The sequence below is a fragment of the Pleurodeles waltl genome, chromosome 12, assembly GCF_031143425.1.
Source record: "Pleurodeles waltl isolate 20211129_DDA chromosome 12, aPleWal1.hap1.20221129, whole genome shotgun sequence".
NCBI lineage: Eukaryota > Metazoa > Chordata > Amphibia > Caudata > Salamandridae > Pleurodeles > Pleurodeles waltl.
This window is the reverse complement of record NC_090451.1, coordinates 172,775,701-172,796,527: the sequence shown is the minus strand read 5'-3', so window position 1 is coordinate 172,796,527 and position 20,827 is coordinate 172,775,701. Positions and strand designations below refer to the sequence as shown.

Below are 20,827 nucleotides of genomic sequence, written 5' to 3'. Positions count from 1 at the left end.
CACCGCCGGGCGTGGTACTGCTTTGGGACTCTATTCATTAGGTGAGGAATCCACAGGTAGTTGTATCCATCAGAAGAACGAGTTACTTACCTTCGGTAACAACTTTTCTGGTGGATACATTAGCTACCTGTGGATTCCTCACGGTCCCACCCGCCTCCCAGTTGCCTTTCTGGTCTTTCCAAGTAATCCTTGAGTGCGCTCCTCTTGGTCTTTGAGGGTGCAATAGATGTTGTATATAATATATTTATATATATGTATATATCTTTGTGTATATACTTGATGTGTGTATATATTTTTAAAAAGAGAGAGTTATATATATATATATATAAAAGATTTACAGTTATTCATGCAATGTTGTGTATTTTTACAATATAATGGGATGTTGCCTTGCTCTTTCATTGCATTGCCTGGTTGTTCTCATGCACGTAAAAAATGATTGGTACTGACGCCCGCACGTCGTCGAGGACCTCTTATTGCCTGTATGACGTCAGACGGCGTCGCGTGGGCTAGAGTGACGTCCTCGTCGACGTGCAGAGACTAGTAAGAAGATTTCCGTCGAATGCTGGCGCCATGGGAGTATTCATTAGGTGAGGAATCCACAGGTAGCTAATGTATCCACCAGAAAAGTTGTTACCGAAGGTAAGTAACTCGTTCGTCTAGCCCATTTGAGGGATCTGGGGCATTTATCAAAATAGTGTCATCGGAGTTTGTTTGCATCGGTTCAGTACTAAGGTATTAGTGAGCTTAGCAGAAAAGCTTATGCAAATTTTCCTGGCAGTCTATGGGCAGAGCATTCCCTAGTGACCAGTGGTGTGGATACCTGGATGCAACGCTTTGGCATTTCACATTATCCAAGATAGCAAAGAGATCCATTTGTGGCTTTTCCCTTAACTTGAAACTCTTTTCTACTATCTTTTGCTTCAGTTACCGCTTCCACAAGGCGCTTCTCTGCCTGCTTAGCCTGTCTGTATCTTGTTCTGGGTCCCCAGCAGTTGTACAGCCTTCAGGGTTATCTTTCTCTGGTTGGCCCATTACCACACCTCATGCCTTAGTGGAGACAGTGGGTGTGATCCCAGACCCCCGTTTGCTGAGATAAAATACTGTGGTCATGTCGACATTTCAGCTTCCACAACCGAGCTCTTGATTGCTTCCAATCACAACAATGGAAAAGAAAACAGAATCAAAGATGGCGACCACACGCAGACGTTTCTAGTTGTACATACCTGGAGGTTACACACAAACAGGAAAAAATAAAGCTGACACTTCTAGACCCAACTACTATATGGTGGAGTAATGCGTGCACATCATGTGAATCAAGGAAAGACTCATGCTGTAAAGCCACGGGGTGAAGGTGACAGAGCGCATGGAGTGAAGGTCACCAAATGGAATAATCAACTGGTGTTGCATCCTTGGAGAGAGAAAAAGTAGTGAGATCACATCATGCGTCAGTGAAAAATCGTTTCGTTTTTTTTTTTTTTTTTTTTTCACCTTTTAATGAATTTGTTGAAACACTTCAATATCAACGTCCTGACCAGCAGCAGTACAAACACTAAAAGCAAATATTTTGTGTCCCCCTCCCGCAGAACCTCCCACCCCCCAAAAAAAAGGTGGAATTAAAATAAAATGGCAGGCGTTATAATAATGAAAGTCATAAAAACATAAAAAATAACCTTGCTTTGTATGTACAGTTTTTTGTGGTGGCTGCTGGTCTGAAGCACCTCACGTATGACCCCCACCCCATTAGCTCCAAGCTTGCAGAGGACTCGGTCTCCTCAGGAGTTCGACGGTACAGGCACGTGCCGTGTGCATCCTTTCTGAGAAGAACAGGTAGGGTATCTTCCGCCGACAGTTTGTTTTTCAGTCATTTCCATTAAGTGCATTTCGAGCGAAAGTCCCGTTACTGTGGGTGAGTAGTAATCCAGTATTGCAACACAGACTAAAGGCGTGGACGACGTTCGTGCTCCAATCAGGTAGCTTAGCTGCCCGTAGGATGCAGTTCCTTCACTTACATTACACCCGCTTCTTCTTCGCGCTAAGAAGGAATCATTGGACTTCCAGTGAGAGGGAAAACATACAGCAAAAAAAACTTAAAAGACAACAGGTCCCATTCTTAGTCTTATTACTATGGCAACAAAAGATAAAATCTGTGTTTGATCCAGGCCAAAAAAAACTGCGACAGAAGATGCTTTTGCCTTTAGTGTTGCTGCTGCGGCCTTCGTCCAGGAGGAAAAGATGCTTTGCTAAAAGTGGTGCAAAGGGAGGAAGGAGGATTTAAAAACACCAGGCTTCGTATGCAGGTCGGCTTAGAATTCTATAAATTACAAACTGCAGTGAAGTCGGCCGTGTTTGTTTTTCCAAGTCTCAGCATCCTCTGCTCCATGCATGGCACGTTTTAATAGGTTAGCTCCAATCCTCCCAGTGAAAAATATTAAATATTCAAGGTAATAAAATAGATAACATTTCTATACTGTATGTTCAGCCTAGTGCAAGGGGGCGTCACCTGGGGTAGCCCTTGAAGTAACCCCTAGACCACTGTGTTGCAGGCAAGGCAAGGCACTTTCGGAAGTGGTCCAGCTCGGCCTGGAGGCGCTCCTTCTCCGAGACGACCTTCTGTTTCTGGTTCAGTAGCTCCTGTGTGAAGAAACAGAAAGAAAATGCAGTGTGACGAGCACGTAATGAATGTTTGTGGCAATATATGGTGAGCTTCACGAGTCTATCCTCCGAGGACCACATAATGCTTAGAATGGAATTAAAAAAAAAAAGGCACACTTTCTTTTCTGAATGCACTTTTTCTTGCAAATGGCCATTCTGGCATTTGTCACCTGCAAAGAGCTGCTGTGCTCATCCACTCCACCTCACATAAAGTCAACGCAGCATCCCTCAACCTTTTCCCCAAGCCAAGAGTGCCTTGCCATCCTCACTCCAGAGTGTAATGGAGTGGCATCACCTAGTGAGGGCGCAAGGGGTTCATCCTTTTTAACTGGGATTACGGATCACTTTCCCTACAGACCTAATTTATACGGATATTCTGTGTTTACATACTTAACCTTTACGAGGTTTACTTGCTCTGACCTGTGATATAGATTACACTCCAGTTCACTTTCCAAAGGGTTAAGAACTAATATGCATGAAAATTTAGTCTGCGATATCAGATATACATTTTCCTGTATTGGTTTGTTTTCGTTTTTTTCTATTCATTTTTGTCTCAATGAAAAGCAACATCTCTGAACTTTAAAACATGTAAAGTGCTACTCCAGGGAGATGAGAATACAGAAGGCACTCCAAGCTTTAGATGGTGAGCTCAATTAAATGATCTCCAAGTCCCTCAAGACTTTTCGATGACTCTACATGAACTGTAATACCAAATCCTGGAATCACCCAGTCACTGAGCTTCTAATGTAACTTCTGTCATTTGCCCCCCCCAAAGTGTAAACAGCCGAAAATTGCTGGATGTCCGTGATCTTTCTCCCTGCCTGTTGTTCTCTGATCACGTGTTACTCTGTTGTTAATGTGGCACACTCATGCCAGAATACACACAATCAAATAAAATAAAGTAAAAGACGCCTCTCTTCCACTAAAGCCATGTTCGAGAAATAGCAAGGAAGGAGAAAGAGGGCAGATACTAAGTGTTGACATATGTAAATATCCATGGTAATAGGACATAAGTCCATAAACCCACCATGAGCCCATTAATGTACTGTGTGTTAACTTTAAGTTGTTAAATATGGAAAATGCCACAGAAGGTACAATTGAAACATTGAACTGTCTGGATAATACTGAGATTTGTACTCTGAACAAATCAATACCCCCAAAAAAGATGCATTAGGTAAGATTTCTGCTTTTCTTGTGTGGGAACAGGGAATAGTAAAATGCCACTTGACGCTCTTGCTTTCCAAAGCACTTATTCGCCCTATTTACAAAGAATCATAAACAGGAGTTTGCACCGTATCCCTACGCCTCCTTGAGGCGGGCACAACAAAGAGCAATGCTTTCACTTCTCCTCGTTTTTCCTACTTTGCATGTGTACTGCATTGTGCAGCGCGGATACAAAGTGAGAAAACCCTGGAGAGCAGTCTTTGGACTTGACGGGACGCCCCCAATGGAGAACACAAGACGAGCTTGCACTATGGTACGTGTGTCTGCATTGGTGCATGGCTTTTAAAAGTGCACCAGTGCAGGGAGATAGACCAATCATATATCGTGAGTAGATATGACGATTTTCTAAACCTTCGTTGCTGCGCTCTGTTACGCGCCTTCTTAGTAAATTTGGCACAAAGTGAGGAGGGCATAGTTTAGAATGGGCACGGATTACAGGTTTCTTTGGAATAGTAAACTAATGCAAGTAGAAAGGTTGACCAGTGAAGTTTGCAGGGCCCAGACAGCTGAATGCCCAACCTTTGTGAACTACAAATATTTCAGTAGATTTAATCTGATCTTTCAGACACACTAAAGGAACCACGCCTCTGAATCATTAAGATGACCCACAGAACCCATTTTCTGATTTTCACGTTGGACCCCTGTTAGTGGAATCCGGTTTTTATTGCTAAACAAAAAGGTGAAAAAAAACAACATCACCCTTTCCAAAGAAAGGCCCGTGTACCTCATGTTACACAACGCGTCGGCCACATTCTCCCTAGTCTACAACTGGAGAATGTGAATGAGCTACCTGTAAGGATCTGTCATTATTGGTGCAGGTCTGGGGACTGATGTCAGTAACTCACCGCCATGCTGTGCGAGAGTTGATCTGCAGTTAGACTGAGGCTATAGTGCTGGGCCTCGAGCCGCCGACACTGTGTCTGCAACACCTGGCGCTCAATGTTTTGCTCTGTAATCAAAAAGGTTTGCTTTAGTTAAAACACGTTTCTAATTTTTCTTGTAAAATAAAAAGACAATAAAAAGTTTTAAACAGTACACTCACAGATGATCATTAAAAAAAAACCGTAACCAGTCACTCAAATAAGAGTTCTACTAATATTAATGTTTAAAAACCCCTGAAAGTTAAGACATTTGCGAGGTGGCCTCATCAGCACTACCCATGGGCTGGTATTGACACTGCGCATATTTTGTCTGGCAGGCGCATGTAGTGGCCAGAAAATGCATAAAATGAGAGAAATGCAGAAAATCTAGCAATGCATTTTAGAAAAAAGCACTGCACACACATCCGACACGGCACAGATATATCGGATTGTGGGGTACCACCTAGCTCGCAACAGCACTCGCTGCTGGGACACACTAGTATGCGATCCCACCCAAGAACCGATTCACACGGCTTGTGGACAGCACTGCTCAAAATGCCAACGACTCCCAAAACACATCGAAACAAGCTTCTGATCTACACTATAAACCTACAGTTATCTGGAAACAATTAAAGACTTGTCACAGTATTGTGTTTCATCAAGGATTGTAAAATAACACAGAAAAGATTAACTGGGTGAACGGAGGTTGCGACAAGTATTCTTGTGATATTGATACCCTTGCTGCTTTGTTCTGGGTTCCTAGGTAATAGACAAGTTTAGATATAACATCTGTTATACAGCTTAGCAACTGGAGACTTCAATGCTGTGCTGCTAGGAAAGTTTGACATCTGTAAGTAAACTATTAGCACTCTCCAGACAATGAATAACAATCTTTCATCATTGCATTGTGGGGTATTTAAGAAAATGGTTAGATGATCCAGCCTATTAATAATGTGGAGATGATCCCACCTTGGGTATAATTACAAGGGTTTGTGTAATATTATTAAATCCTTGAAAGATTGTACACTAGTTTGCTCAGTGGTTACGGCCTGCAGTTTACTTTACTCTTCGTAAGGTAGTGACCGGTGAAGGGAAGTAGGGAATAAATTCTTTCTTCTCTTCAATAGTTTGTGGCTTCTCAATTTGTCTAAAGGAGAGGTAGGTAATCTTGTCCGCATCATGTTCAGATTGTCACTGGTGTTTTAATAGGTGGAAGCATTCTCCTCCACACCTCTGAAAATAGTCTTATGACATACAGTCTGAATATAGAGCAATTAGGTGGAGCCCTTTAGTATCTGTCAAAATTGCACTGTGCTTGATGTACAGGTCTTTTATAAAAGTAGGGCACATTCTCTTGCACATTACTATATTTTGGGAATTTGTGACTGGCCCAAAACAATATCTCTCTTCCATTAAAAAGGGTGTCATTTTGTTTGTTTTCTAGCCTCTTTACATTTAAAACAAGCACACATCAAACTCCAATGTATCTACTCTCTACTATTGCAGGGAGCTTTAATCAAGCTGAGATGTTCCTTATTGCATTATCAATATTTAAGGACAAATTTGTTTTTTCTGGTGAGACCGTAGTCACTATTAGTGTGTCCACTGGGGTCTCAAAAGTTATTTTGTGTTTTTTATTTTTTGACATTTCTATCTGTATTTATCCATATTTATTCTTTTCTCATTTTGTCTGAATTTATACATATTTATTAAATGGTTTGTGTAAAAAAATTAAGCTGCAATGGGTATCTACGTTTATTAAATCAACAAATGTTTACTTATGTTTTAATGTCCATTACGTGTTAGCTATTTACAGCTATAATACCGTCATCTGAATTCATTTGCAATGTTGAACCTCTTAGATGTAGTGCTGCAATGATTTAAGCTTCTATAGATTATTATTTTTTTTTTTTAACTCTCCTGTCGGTTTGCACCGCTATTGACCTAGCATGCATGATTGACAGTAGTCAGAATCGTCCAAGAGAAAACATTTTCAGTATTTTCCATATTTAAAAATAAATAGCAACAGGAAAATAGATTGTTTCTGTCCGTACTTATCTGTAAAAAAAAAAAGACAAAAAAGAAAAAAAAAGAAGAAAAAAAAACTGTAAAATTGAAAACTGGGAGCTATTTGCGAGAGAGAGAGAGAGAGAGAGAGAGACAGAGAGAGAGCGCATGTCTCCATTCTCAGTCCTACAGCATATGTGTGAAAATGCTAAGATTTTTAACTCTAAAACTAAAAGAGTCTCTTTGACAGAAAACTGTGTGTTTTTAGAAAGTGATATGCTGATGTTTGAAAACACAATGACTGAAAACCTCAAATATATTTAAACCTGCTCTTTGAATGATAATCCCAGATGTGTTTGGTTGTTTTATAGCAGTTAGTAATTTCTTGATACCAGTTCCCACTTTTTGCTGTTATTCCATTACTCATGTGGAGACATTTTATACTCACAGAGATCTTACAAACCCTGCGAACATTTTGTATCCAGAATACCGACAACCATAGCATCTTGGAGGTGGATATATCTATCTATAGATAGATATTTAGTTATAAATTTGCTACTCCCGCCATTCTTTTGTACTAGAGGGCGGTACACCCACTTACAGTTAATGAGTGGTGGCCTGAGAGCTTCCATGCTCTAGCATATGCGTCAGAGGGATGGGCAATAGGTCGTCACTATCTCCCACATCTGCTTTACGGCAGTGCCATTCCAAAGGCTTTTCTGTCCACCACAAGTGTGGCTGTAGGGATCTGGAATTCAGCTATGAAATCCATGGGGTGGGCGGACAAGCTGACATTGAATACTCCACTGGCGGGGCACCAGACTGCCGCAAGCCGTAGCCCTTCGGGCTTCTCTGCCTGGAACACAATAGGCATATCCGTATTGGGCGATATGATGCACAACAGGACGTTAAAGTCCTTCCAAAATCTACAATTAAGTGTACGATATGCATGGAACACAATTTTTCAGTTACCTACAGCACTGTCAAGCACCTCTGCCGATCATACAGTCTGAGGAAGCAATCCTGAGTACTCCCCTCTAGAAGCAAAACTTCTTCATACAAATATGAAAGAGCATAAGTTGTATCTACAAAATGCTTTTACGCAATTTTCCGGATGCAGTGGTGGGGGTGATGGAGGCATGGGAGGGGGAGCTGAGGCCAATGAGGACTGGAGGGAAGGGGTAAAAGCTCCGAGGGAGGGGGTAAAAGCACCCCCACTTGGACTGATCCAGCTCAATCTCCTTCATTGTGTCTACCTCACTACAGCAAGGTTGCACCACATGGGCATGACAGCCACAGGGCAATGCCTGAGATGTGACAATCCCCAAGGGGGCATACCTCATACATTCAGGGATTGCCTGGCGCACTCTTTCACTTCTAGAATGGGGTCATGGGAAGTTTGGAGGAAGTGTTGGGTTGAACATCACAGAGATCCCAAACTTAACCTTCTGCACATCATAAATGATCTAAGGGGCAATTGATATCAAAGGGCACGCCTCTAGCTGGCTTTGATTGTGGCTAAAAGAGATATCATGCGTGCCTGGAAGGAGGTAGTGGCTCCCACCTAAGAGACAAGGGTATAGATTACTGTGTGGGATTGGAACGCCCAGTTTACCTGGCAAGGGGATGTCCCCAGAAACACTACAAAGTTTAGAAGGAATGGGCTAGGTACAGGGGTGAACAGTCAGAACCCTGCTCAGCCAGACCATGTTCTGCTCTCGGGGATACACGCTCCTGTAGCCCTGATATTCACAGCTCCCGCCCAGGATTAGGGCCCCAGAGCCTGCTATGTAACATAGCGCTGTGGGTTCCGTTTTCCTACTTTATCACTTTATGGTTCAGTTGGCATGTCATAAATGATGATGTCTCCCTGTGCTGCCAACAGTTTATCACTTTTGTTAAAACCAATAAAAAGTTTAAAAACAAAATGTATACTTGCCTATGTATAGCTTCCTTCATGATATCATGCAAGCCTTAATCTAGATACAAATGTTTGACTGACGGCATGTTGTCACTCAATATTGTGAATAGCGGTGGGTGATAAATTCCATCCCATTGGCGGCATTGGTGTAAGTTTGGCCACTCCGCGTTACGTTTGTTTCAGCCGCTTCTGTGAGGTGGAGTTTTTTCTCACATGCAGCTCTCGCCAGTGGTAAGTTGACAAGTGAGGTTTGGCATCCCCAAGCGTGATTTTCAGTCTCTAGGAGGGCTACCAGCGTACTTTCCACAAAGCGGGCAGTCGCAGCTGGTTGTGACCGTTCACAGTCACAAAGCTGTCATTCTAGTAGGAAATCTACTCAAGCAACAGCAAAATCAATCGAGAAGCAGCACCCCCTGGCGCGCCGCATGGTGCAGTTTGTGCTGATTTGTCAGCGCACAACAAGCTCCCTGAGCTAAAAATCAACTTGAGTGTCATGATGTGCCCATTCGCCGAACTCTGCAGTCTTACAGAGTTTTCATGTAACGCGGTGGAATGAAACTGCGAGTTCTGCCCACCCCTAATTGTGACATACATGCGGGTGGTCTCTATTATAATCCCACAAGGCATGGACATTATTGTGGTGGCATCTAATGTGGTCACTGCTGCAAAAATGATCGAAGTCATTAGTAGTACTGGGCTATTTTAATACATTAGAAATGTCTCATTACAGAAAAGGCGAGAGATTTCTGTTTTAGTGTAATAAATAAATATGCCGTAAGTGATGCTGTTAGACCATCAAAACCCCACAGCAGCGTTGACTGTAACAGAACTGGACCACACAGACCAGTTAACATAATCAGAAACCTATATCAAATACAAATTGAAAATAAAAGTACATTTACATTTTTTGACCATCAATTGCACATTATCTGATAAAAAAACTTCTGAGATACATATGAAAACTGAATAAATAGACAGAAATCATCAGCGTGGAGCAATTTTTATGGCCATTCTTCATGGAAAATGTTGTCTAAATAATCTGTTACATTCAACTCAAATGAAAACGCCTACACTAAAGCATTCTGTCTTTAATCCTAAACATAGACTACTGAAAACAAATTCCTATTGAGTTGATAAAAGTTCTAGGATCATGGGATGGAATGTACAATCGTCTGATTAGGTTACCTGGCGAGTACCCTTCTAGTCAGTATAAAGAGCCTAACTTGTATGATCTTCCTAATGGATACGTAACAAATATAGGTAATTTTATTTAGCGATCCCCCCATTTTCAAACTCTGAAATATCAAATAATAGTACCTTGACATTTTCTTCACCCTCACGTTTTAATACTTGCATGCAGCCTAGTTTATCTTACAATACTTATTTTGGGTAGGGTCTCATCCAGTTAAAGGAATTAATTTTTTTGATTTTCAATTTTAGGAGGGTGGCAGTGACTGCCTCATGATTTTTGTTTTGATGCGGGTGGCAAATATTGTTCTCCGAAGAGCCATTGGAATAGAGCGCGGATTAGAATATACAAGAGCAGGCTGCGCCGATCAACATAATGATGCAACTGACTCACTTTAATGTTTGTTGTCGCTCTTCTCTTTAAAGGGAGAGAGAAGGTCCTCGAACTCTGGGTGGTCTGTGAAGACTGACAGTAAATTGTTTTCCAGATACAATTAATCCGTAATATATACTTTTCCTACCTTCTATGTGTTCTTGATAGGCTTCAAAAACGGCCTCTATCCCCTGCCACTTGGACCTAGGGGGCTCTTCCTCTTCACCCTCGTCCTCTGAGTCATCCGATTCCTCCTCCTGGGATTCTCTATCCACCTCCATGGAGTCAGCCCCATTTCTCCCTGGCAGCGAAGGGTCTAGGTGCCCATTCTGTTGCTGTGGTATTACCCTCGAGCTCTGAAGTTCAGGAATGTTATAGTGGATGGAGGCGTCCTGTTTATGATTCTGCTCTGAAGTAAGCACTGCTCCACCTCCTACAAGAAACCCACAGAAAGACATGCACGTTTTTAACAGACTACTAAAAAAACAACCCATAGCCTCATATTTACAAGAGCACACACCCGATCCACTGAGAAGACCAGCAAAACTAACACAAAAAGGTTACAAAGTTCTAGGTTTTGATCAGTAGTTTTGCAGCGTATTTCTACTATAGAGTCTCACACTGTGCTGCATCGAATTCCAAACCTCGTGGCTAGGACAGGAATGGTATCTTGTAGTGGACCAAAATGTTAACTTTGTGGAATACAGTGAGCGACTAGAGTGACTACGTGGAGGACCTAAAGTCGGCAGTGCCTCTTCACCGCCCACAGATTGCCTTTTACCCAACATTAACTACGAAGCACGCTGACGAGGCCATTCCAGATGATGGATGTTGGAGCTCCCACAGTTCGGGTTATATCAAGAATTACCCTGAATCTGAAATGTAAAGTCTTCTTTAGCTTTTCCTTTTGAGGATGTAACTGTAAACGTGTCTTTATATGGTACTTACTACCCATGAGGCGGCATTGACGCGCTCCGCTGCGTGTAACATGCTACTAAGTTATGCACTAAGTTACAATAAACGGTACATACACAATAGCCTTGGTTATCCACGGGACAAAGATATAAGGTGTATATTTCCTTTCAAAGGAATTGGAAAGTAACAAATGCTGGGTTGCATATAAAATATCTTGGGGAAATTTGTCTGCAACTATGAACCAGGGTACTCACAGGGAAGAGCTTAGTCCACAAGGGCTCACCTACATTTTTATAATTTAAGAACAGGATGATGCATACATCATTTTTTTTGACGTTACACAAAGATGGACCACAACTGACATTGGCAACAGCTACTTCAGGAGATGAATTGGCTTTTTTGGTTTTCTGTGGCACTTTAGGCCAACGTCAAATATGCTTCTAGTGGTTAGGAGAAATGGATTCAAGAATGCATTAATGTGCGGGTATTGTAGCTTTCTGTTGATGTCAGTCATTAGAGATACCCCTAGGGTTTGGGTCCACTATTTTACATTTTAAAAACGACAAGATAATATATTAATCCTTAATTCCTAATGTTGGGATCATACACAAAGTCTAACTTTATAATTAGATTTATGCTGCAAAAACACTCCTCCCTAATTCCGCTCCCCTCTCCGCCACCAAAGATACCTCGAAATAACCAATACACCCCTCTGCATATTACTCATCCCAATCCCCAGCTCGCGTCTCCACCAGTTCTTGGGTCCTACAAATATACCCTGCTCTTCTGCCCAGCTCCTGTAATTGTCCCACCCACATCCACGTCCTTTACCTTTGTGCTTTTGTAATGCTTTTTGTGTGGACTGCAGTACAGACTCGTGGAACTGATGTGCAAATTCTTCAGCAATGAAAGGTTCCCAAGCCTTGTGCTTCCCGTTCAGACTGTGTGATAAGGGCACCGAGCTTTCCTTGGGTGGTGGGCTTTTCATGAAATTCAATATACTGAGATTTTTCTTGGCAGATGGTGCATCACTTGTTTTGGCCTTCTCGGGGACAAACATGGGTATTTCCTTGAGTCTCTGAGGTTCTGGCGGCTTGGGCAGTTCAGTGACAATAGGCTCCAGTTTCTCCTGGACCTCTGGTTTGGTTGATACAGCTGAAGGGATGTCAGGTTGTTTTTCAGGCTCTGTGGTGACTGGTGGTATTGGCTGCTCGTCTTGTAAAAGAAAGAAAAAGCACTTGACTAGGCTGAGCCTTATAAGCAACCACAGTCTAAACACACTACATTTTATTGTCAAACTTTGTAGTCTATATACACATTTGAAATAATACAAATCCATTACCCTTAAACTCGAGTGATTTAACTGCAGAAAGGAGACCTGAATAATACTTTATAAGGGACTTGATAAGAGCTCTTTTCTTTCTTATCCCAGGAAAGCTTGAAGCATTGTTAGACTCCAGACTATCCTGCAACCTTCTTAATTTAATTCGGATCTCTGTCCTGGCATCAGAGACCTCTGAACTGCAGTTCCAATGTATAATTCATTCAGTACCAGAAGCAGAGGTGTAGGTGTCTCTGGGAAGCCCGGTTATCACCTTCTGCGCCCATGTCCTTAATAAAAGCAGATCTACGCTGTTGGTAGAAGAGACGATCAGTCTCTTGAGAGAATGATAACTTTAATTCATTCACTCATTTTCAGGGGATTGCCTAAAAAGGCATTACAAAAAAATGACCAGTCTGTTATGATCATACCAGTTGGATGACCAAAAAACAACACGAAGAAAAATGATGCAACTGTCCCACCTCAAAGGACCCAGTTAAGAGTTTGGTGGAAAATATACTCCCTATCCACTTTACTAAAAGTGCATTATATACCACAGCACTTGTACTACAGCAGACAGGATATGCCAAACTCTAAATCAGGACTGTAAAGTACCTGCATGACTAATGTATTGCTGTGTCTGGAGGCACGAATGGGAAAGACAAGCATTTGCAATGCAATGGGTCTTGCATTTGCTCGAGTTTAGAGCTATTAGCATGGTAAATTCCTAACTGGATTTTTCTTGCCACATAAATTGAAAACAAAAAGTAAAACAGTTGACATAAGCAAGGTGATTCAAAGCTCCATGGCTGCCATGTGCATGAGCGCGAAGGAGAGGCACTAAAGGGAAAAGAAGTTTGCACACAGTCAAACGTATCGGCAGTCATGCAATTATCCATGTAACAGGGTAGATGGCCAAGGCAGTAACTAAACTGCCCCAAGGAGGGGCAAACGTAAAGCATTTACCAATGATAACAAAGGATTTTTCAAAGGCGAGCTCATGAATGAGCGACAGTGATGGGTGTGGTTAAAAGCCCACAGATAGATTAAAACAGGCCAGGGCGCTTGCGCACGTGACCTAAAAAGGACACTGGACTTCCCCTCATGTCAGAAAGCACAACTAGAAATGGGGCTTGTGAGATCCAGCAAAACACGAAGCGCCTAGTATGGCACCAGGAACACGAAACACTGAAGCACTAGCTGACAGAAAACAGAGCTAAGCTGGCCTGAAAAAAGAATTGAGCAATTTGTAAAGAAAACTTACCAAAGTGGACCATTCAACGACAATGTTTTGTCGTTACAGGTTATGACAATTTCACACACACACTCACCCATGAATTGTGAGAGACTGACTGCATGCCCATACCCCAAGCAATAAACGCAGTGAGGCTCAAGGTCTGCCACTAACTATCGCTAAGTCAGTGTGTCTTCTTGAAAACGAGCATCGTAGGCCCTATTGAAAGTGCAAAAAACTCTTGTGCCTATAACAATTCCAGGGAAAACAAGTCTTTGGACAAGTGTGGTAGAAAACAGTCTGTAGCGCGATCCAGTCCGGATTGGCTGAAGGCAAAGGAACTGACGAATAAGGTTTGGTTGTGCGGTCAAAGCTTTGTTGTGCATTGTGGCCTTTCAAGTATCCAGTAGTGACACTACAGCGTTCCCAATGAATTCAGAACAAAACTGATGCAGACGGACATTCTCCCTGCTGAGCTCTCAAAAAGAAACCAAATAAGCCACATAACAAATGAGCAGAGAAAGCCGGGGCGAGTGATTCATAAGGGGTGCTCACATAAGTAGTCTGATGTAAAATATTCTTTAGGTGTCGTCGGTGTCCTGTCCTATCACAGAAATCAAGGAAGTCCCAGCTAACAGCGTATGGCAAGAAGAAAAGTCTATTAAGCTTAAAGCAGTAAGACCTGCTTCTTCTCCAATCAGATAACTGCGTTAGCCACAAAACCACAATTTATCCTTTATGGTTTTTGAAGCCATGGAATGAGCTCTCCTAATCTTTCAATCGACATCGGGAGCCCACCAAGCACTCCCTTCTTGACACTTACCGATAGGGTTGATGTTGGGGCTCTTGCATGGCACTGCTGGAGGGTCTTTCTCCTGCTCTGCTGTTGCTTGTTTTTGTTTCATTGCATGAAGCATTTCAACAAGTTTTTCTTTATCTGCCAGAAGAAAAGCCAAGATCAATGCGTGTTTGCCGGCACGTCTGCCAACGTGTGGGCGAGCATAGGGGAGGCACTTAACACACTGAATTGGATAGCAGATGAAGAAATTCAAGCCGCTCAACAATTCCTTCTTTTAGGCAAAACGGGAAACAGCCAACAGAGGGCAAAATGCTAAGTTACATCCTAGATACTGCCAGGGTTCTTTAATCAAAACCCACTTAGTGCCGGTCACAACCCAAGCGTTCAACATTAACCATATTCACAGTTTACAGCTACCCCTGCCTGCTGCAACCGTAGAGCTTTTATTCAGTACCTACTATATTTTTAGGATTATCTTATGCCTTATATATATTTTAGAGAATTGACGCCCCTTACTTCCCTCTTCACCTGAAATCTCATCTTATTATCTACTGATGAGGTCCAGGACCCCATTAACATTATACTCACTCTCCCTACGCTGTTTGCAGCCCTGGGGTATTTATGCAGGACTGGATATTTCCACTCTCCCCATGCCTTCAGGTGACATAGATTTAGGTCCTCATATTTCTTGTGCATGTTCTGCACAAGCACTTTCATGGGAACAAGAACTGAGTACCAAGAAAATGAAAATGCACCAGTGGTGCAGGGTGGAGGATTGGCCTCTCCAGAATTGCACTTAAAGGGCCGTGTGCCACACTGCCAAACTGATTTATACCGTCACTGCTAATGGGTGAGGTAGCTGGAACTGAGTCGGACCTTACCTTGTCATTTTTGCTAAGCATTATCTTGCTATACTGATGAAAATATATCAATACAAAGATTTAAAATATATATATACATATATGCGGTTGTTTCTTGGCAAACAATGCAAGGTCAAGTTAACCTCACTAATATGCAGTTCCCAGAGTAGTATACCTTTCCGCCGCTCTGTGCTGATATGAGACAAGTCAAAGATAGTAAGGAATTTTTTCTTCTCCTCCAAGTTGGGGCTACTGTTCATGTCATCAGGACTGTAACGGGTGGAGAGGAGCAGCCGCGGGGAGGGTGTCTGCCGCTTGCTCTGGACAGTGGGAGGAGACTGGCTTCTCTCCCGCAGCATGCGCCGCCGCTTCCTCCGCTTCTGAGTGAGGATCTGCTCCTTCTGCTGCTGCGTAGTGAGACCAAACATCTGGAGAAACTCCACTTTCTGCAGGATCCAAAATAAAAACAGGATGGTGATCAAATACGATTTCAGAGAACAACTTAGCCAGCTCTCCTATCACTTGTTGACTTTCTACTCGTCTTTGATCGCCTGCAGCCCTCGGCTCCAATTATACAAAAATATCATATACACACAAACATTCCAGAAGAAATCAATGTTCATAACTACCAAAAGATTTTCCCTGTGCATATTTAAAATGTGTTTCTACAAAGATTAAGCAAGGAAAAAATATACTGTTTTCTTAACTGAAAAAAAACAATGAATTAGTAGATGTTATTTCAATTCTGTATCAATGTTTGTAAATATATACAATAAATCAATCATAGTTTAGAAGATAAGGCAGACTTCTTTATTTGTCCAAGTTGCAGTCTCTTCATACTGGTGTAGTCTCTGCTTGGCAATAACATGTTTTCCAATTGTGCCATGCAAGAGTCCCCCTCAAGAAGTTTTGGATGAGAAGCAAAGGCTGCGGCAGTGTGGTCACCGTGAGCTCTCCCCTGACTTACGGCTGATGAATGATATTATAATACAAGTCCACGCGACAAGTCCTGGCAGTACGGTTCCGTGCTCAAGAGCTGCATTGCCATATTTGTGCCGGAGCGTCAGAAGCGAAGGCTGGGGTGGAACACCCTGGCCCCGGCGCTTGCCATGGACAAAGCAAACCTCGAAACACCAGTTACCAGCCCAGGGCACAATGTTGCCAGCATAAATGCCCAACACACTACTTTTACAAAGCGCCAGCATAATGGGTTATGAATAGCTTGAACATATTACATTGCAAAGCGAGATAGGTAAAGTAGATTTGTACCTCCAAAGACGTGTCCAGCTTGAGTGGTGGCTGTTCAGAGACTCGTCGGAGGTGGGCTCGGACCTCCTCTTCGTCACTCTCATCATAAGAATCATCCAGGTCATAATAGTAACCTGTCGTAAAAGAGTGCCGAGGTAGTGAGGACAGAGGGAACAAATATGCACAACATTGTTCTAACCAGGAGGCCAAAACAAAAGTTAAAAATCATACCACCCTATGTAAAAAAACAGTCTACAAACTGAAGTGCAAGAAATATTCATAGCAAGTCTTCCTCCAATATTAAAATAAAAAAATAATATAACGTGTCTAGTAAAGCTGGAAAAGGATATTTGGTGGGGCACCAGTGCCACTGTCATCATCAAAAAAGACGACGTTTGGGGGAAAAAACTGAAGGGCATTTTAACCATCATTTAAGTCAGATTTCACAAAGTGCCTCAGCTAATTCTTGACTTCTTGAAATTTTCACTTTTCAAACTATGTAAAAATATTCCTAGACTGTGGGAACAAATCTGGGTTTAGCCCAGTGTCAAGAGTATTGACTGCATTCCTTTGCGAGGTGTACAGAGTACAACACTTTCTCTGTCACCGAACTAGGCCGCACCTCGGGATATTTTTGTCAGTGTACCGTTTCCAGCGATGTAACTTGTTCATCATCGCCGTAAAAGCGAGAGATGGCATGGGAAGTCAGATCAAACCACTTCCACCTATGGTTCACAGAAAGGCCTGGCTGGGGCGTGCGTTTAGGGTGGTTTGAGTAAGAGTTTCATCATTTCGAATTCCCATAGTAAGATCTTAATTTCCATCAGGCCACAGCCGCCCATGTCATTTCAATAACTCACAACAGCCTAACCCAGAAGGGATAGAAGGAAGAAACACAAAGTGATCAACGAGACCACGTTTCTGCAAGACTTTTCGGACAAATCTGCCAGCAGAAGCACAGCAATGCTTAGTGAAGGCATGCGGAGGCCCCTGTGGCAGCCTTGTAGATTCTGTACAAAAAAGTGAATCTGATATAACAGTGGGTAAAAGCTTTAGCGAGGTAAGCCATGAGTTGTTGCGCACACTGCAACGGCACAGCAAATGGCAATGGAAATGAAACCCGTAATTTACATGAAGTAATTCTAGGACTCGAGGCCCAAGGCTGCGTTAGTTGAAATGTAAGGAGACAGCACCACCTCGTGGGTATTATTAGTATTGTCAAAGCAACATACATCAAATAACATTGGAAATAGCAATAGGTCGGGCTTTAAAAGGCATGTTGTATAATAGTGTGGGAATGATTTTGTGCGGACAAAAAAAAAAAACTGTAGAATAATACTGCTGTAGATTAACATGCCAGGTGACATTTGCACTGTCAAGCCAAAGCTAAACATCCATGTAGGTTAAAAGAGTGTCCTACTCCCATCTGCCCGCTTCCAGAGAAAAACACCATACAAAATCTAGTTATCTAAGGCACTTTTACAGAATTACAATTTAATGTGTGTGCCCCTGAAAGGTCAAGCTCAAGCAGCTGTATAAATAAACAAAATAATCACAACTGTGTGCAGGGGAAGCACTTTTTTGTGGAAGCACACAAAGTCCACCCAATCAAACCATGTACTCCTTGCTCCCAACTTGTGGTCGTGGTCAAAGGCCCTCTCTAATGATGCTCACATAGCTGTCTGGCAACAGCTGCTCTCTCAAGCGAGATCATAGAAAAGGGTGAGATGACTGGCACCATACCCCAATGTTCGCACCAAGTAAGCACCAAGCATGGCTCTCTGACCCTAATTCTTCATGTGCTTAAACATAACCCGTAAAATAATTCTCACTTACTCCAACGAACAGAACAATTATGCAATAAGTGAAAAAACACTAAAGACACTAATTTGGGGAGCGATCAATGGGATCCTTTAAAGGAGGAAGGAAGGGAGAATCTAACAGTAGGAACATGATGACATTTATATCATGAAAAACATGGAAAGAAATGTATAAGGGATTACAGTTTCTGTTTACTGTAGTTTCCTAGGTCAAGGAAAGTAAGAAGCGGGACTGTATAAGATGTGTGCGTTGCGGGCCATGGAGAGAGCATAGACAAAATAAACCAAAATCAATATACCTTATAAAAAAAAAAGGAAGTCTTCCCCGGCTTAACCAATAATATAACTAATCAAATGATACAAGCAAACCTACCAATTTGATATGTTTTAACTGAAAGGTTCAATGCATTCAAACAAGCAAAACACATACATTTGCAAGTGTGGTGTAAACCATTAATATTCTGGCTGGAAGAACTGGCCAGACCACACTATAGAATACCAAATCAACACCTCTACTCACGCATGCAATATCCCTCCAGCACTTATAGGGAGAGCCTGCAGCTGAGGGCACCCAGCTAGAAGTGCACGCCTGGGTGATATTATTAATGTATTACACAATTTTGATGTAGTGTTGAGAAATAAGGAGTCTACGTGTCAGGGCAATGTTCAAAAAGTCCCGACTCCCCCAACCCCTGCAAGGATGGAGTGGTGGGTACCGTAGTGGGAATAAAAAAACAGCTCATGAAAATGAAAATGTCACTTACCCAGTGTACATCTGTTCGTGGCATCAGTCGCTGAGATTCACATGGTATGCATGAGCTCGCCATCTGGTGTTGGGTCGGAGTGTTACAAGTTGTTTTTCTTCGAAGAAGTGTTTTCGAGTCACGGGACCGAGTGACTCCACCTTCTGTGCTCATTGCGCATGGGCGTCGACTCCATCTTCGATTGTTTTCCCCGCAGAGGGTGAGGTAGGAGTTGTACTATAGTAATAGTGCCCGCGCAATGAAAAATGTAAGTATGTACCTATTAAAGGATTAAGTAATATATACAAATGTACAAAATTGAAGGTAACTTCTGAACTGCTACAGGCTTCCGGGGAGGTGGGTGGGTCCATGTGAATCTCAGCGACTGATGCCACGAACAGATGTACACTGGGTAAGTGACATTTTCAGTTCGATGGCATCTGTCGCTGTAGATACACATGGTATGCATAGACTAGTAAGCAGTTAGTTCCCCATAAGCGGTGGTTTAGCCTGTAGGAGTAGAAGTTGTCTGAAATAGAGTTCTTAATACAGCTTGACCTACTGTAGCTTGTTGTGCGGATAGCACATCTATACAGTAGTGTTTGGTGAATGTGTGAGGCGTAGACCAAGTGGCTGCCTTACATATTTCCTGCATTGGGATGTTTCCTAAAAAGGCCATTGAAGCACCTTTTTTCCTTGTTGAATGTGCCCTGGGAGTAATGGGCAGTTGTCTTTTTGCTTTAAGGTAGCAGATTTGGATGCATTTAACTATCCATCTGGCTATACCTTGTTTTGATATTGGGTTACCTGCATGAGGTTTTTGGAATGCAATAAATAGCTGTTTAGTTTTTCTGATGTTCTTTGTTCTGTCAATGTAGTACATTAATGCTCTTTTGACATCTAATGTATGTAGTGCTCTTTCAGCCACAGAATCTGGCTGTGGGAAAAATACTGGTAGTTCTACCGTTTGATTTAGATGGAATGGTGAAATAACTTTTGGTAAAAATTTTGGATTAGGTCGTAGGACGACCTTATTTTTATGTATTTGTATAAAAGGCTCTTGTGTTGTGAACGCTTGAATTTCACTTACTCTTCTTAGAGATGTAATGGCGATGAGAAAGGCAACTTTCCAGGTTAGGAATTGTATTCCGCAAGAGTGCATGGGTTCGAAAGGTGGGCCCATGAGTCTTGTTAGAACCACGTTTAGGTTCCATGAAGGAACAGGTGGTGTTCTTGGTGGTATAATTCTTTTAAGCCCTTCTATAAATGCTTTGATAACTGGTATCCTATACAAGGAAGTTGAATAGGTAGTTTGCAGGTATGCAGATATTGCTGCAAGGTGTATTTTAATAGAAGAGAAGGCTAGCTTTGCTTTTTGTAAATGGAGCAAGTAATTTACTATATGTTTTGGAGTTGCATCTAGCGGTTGTATCTGATTATGATGGCAGTACCAAACAAATCTTTTCCACTTACTTGCGTAGCAGTGTCTAGTGGATGGCCTTCTGGCCTGCTTTATGACTTCCATACACTCTTGGCTAAGTTGTAAGTGTCCGAATTCTAGGATTTCAGGAGCCAGATTGCTAGATTCAGCGATGCTGGGTCCGGGTGTCTGATCTGTTGGTTGTGTTGCGTTAACAGATCTGGTTTGTTGGGCAGTTTGAT

The 20,827-nt window shown here is 42.3% G+C and overlaps 1 protein-coding gene across 12 annotated transcripts in view; it reads right to left on the bottom strand.

The window, feature by feature from the left end:
- Positions 1-1,485: 1,485 nt before the first annotated feature.
- The window catches only part of GSE1 (Gse1 coiled-coil protein), a 931,659-nt gene continuing 912,317 nt past the window's right edge, over positions 1,486-20,827 (bottom strand). For all 12 annotated transcript variants that reach the window (XM_069217784.1, XM_069217785.1, XM_069217796.1 and 9 more), the window contains 7 exons: positions 16,624-16,736; positions 15,530-15,800; positions 14,519-14,632; positions 11,972-12,355; positions 10,374-10,658; positions 4,722-4,825; positions 1,486-2,631 (listed from right to left, as the gene is read on the bottom strand). In XM_069217784.1, coding sequence (XP_069073885.1) covers positions 2,497-2,631; positions 4,722-4,825; positions 10,374-10,658; positions 11,972-12,355; positions 14,519-14,632; positions 15,530-15,800; positions 16,624-16,736 — 1,406 coding nt within the window. In that variant the 3' untranslated portion in view covers positions 1,486-2,496. The remainder of the gene's footprint in view (positions 2,632-4,721; positions 4,826-10,373; positions 10,659-11,971; positions 12,356-14,518; positions 14,633-15,529; positions 15,801-16,623; positions 16,737-20,827) is intronic.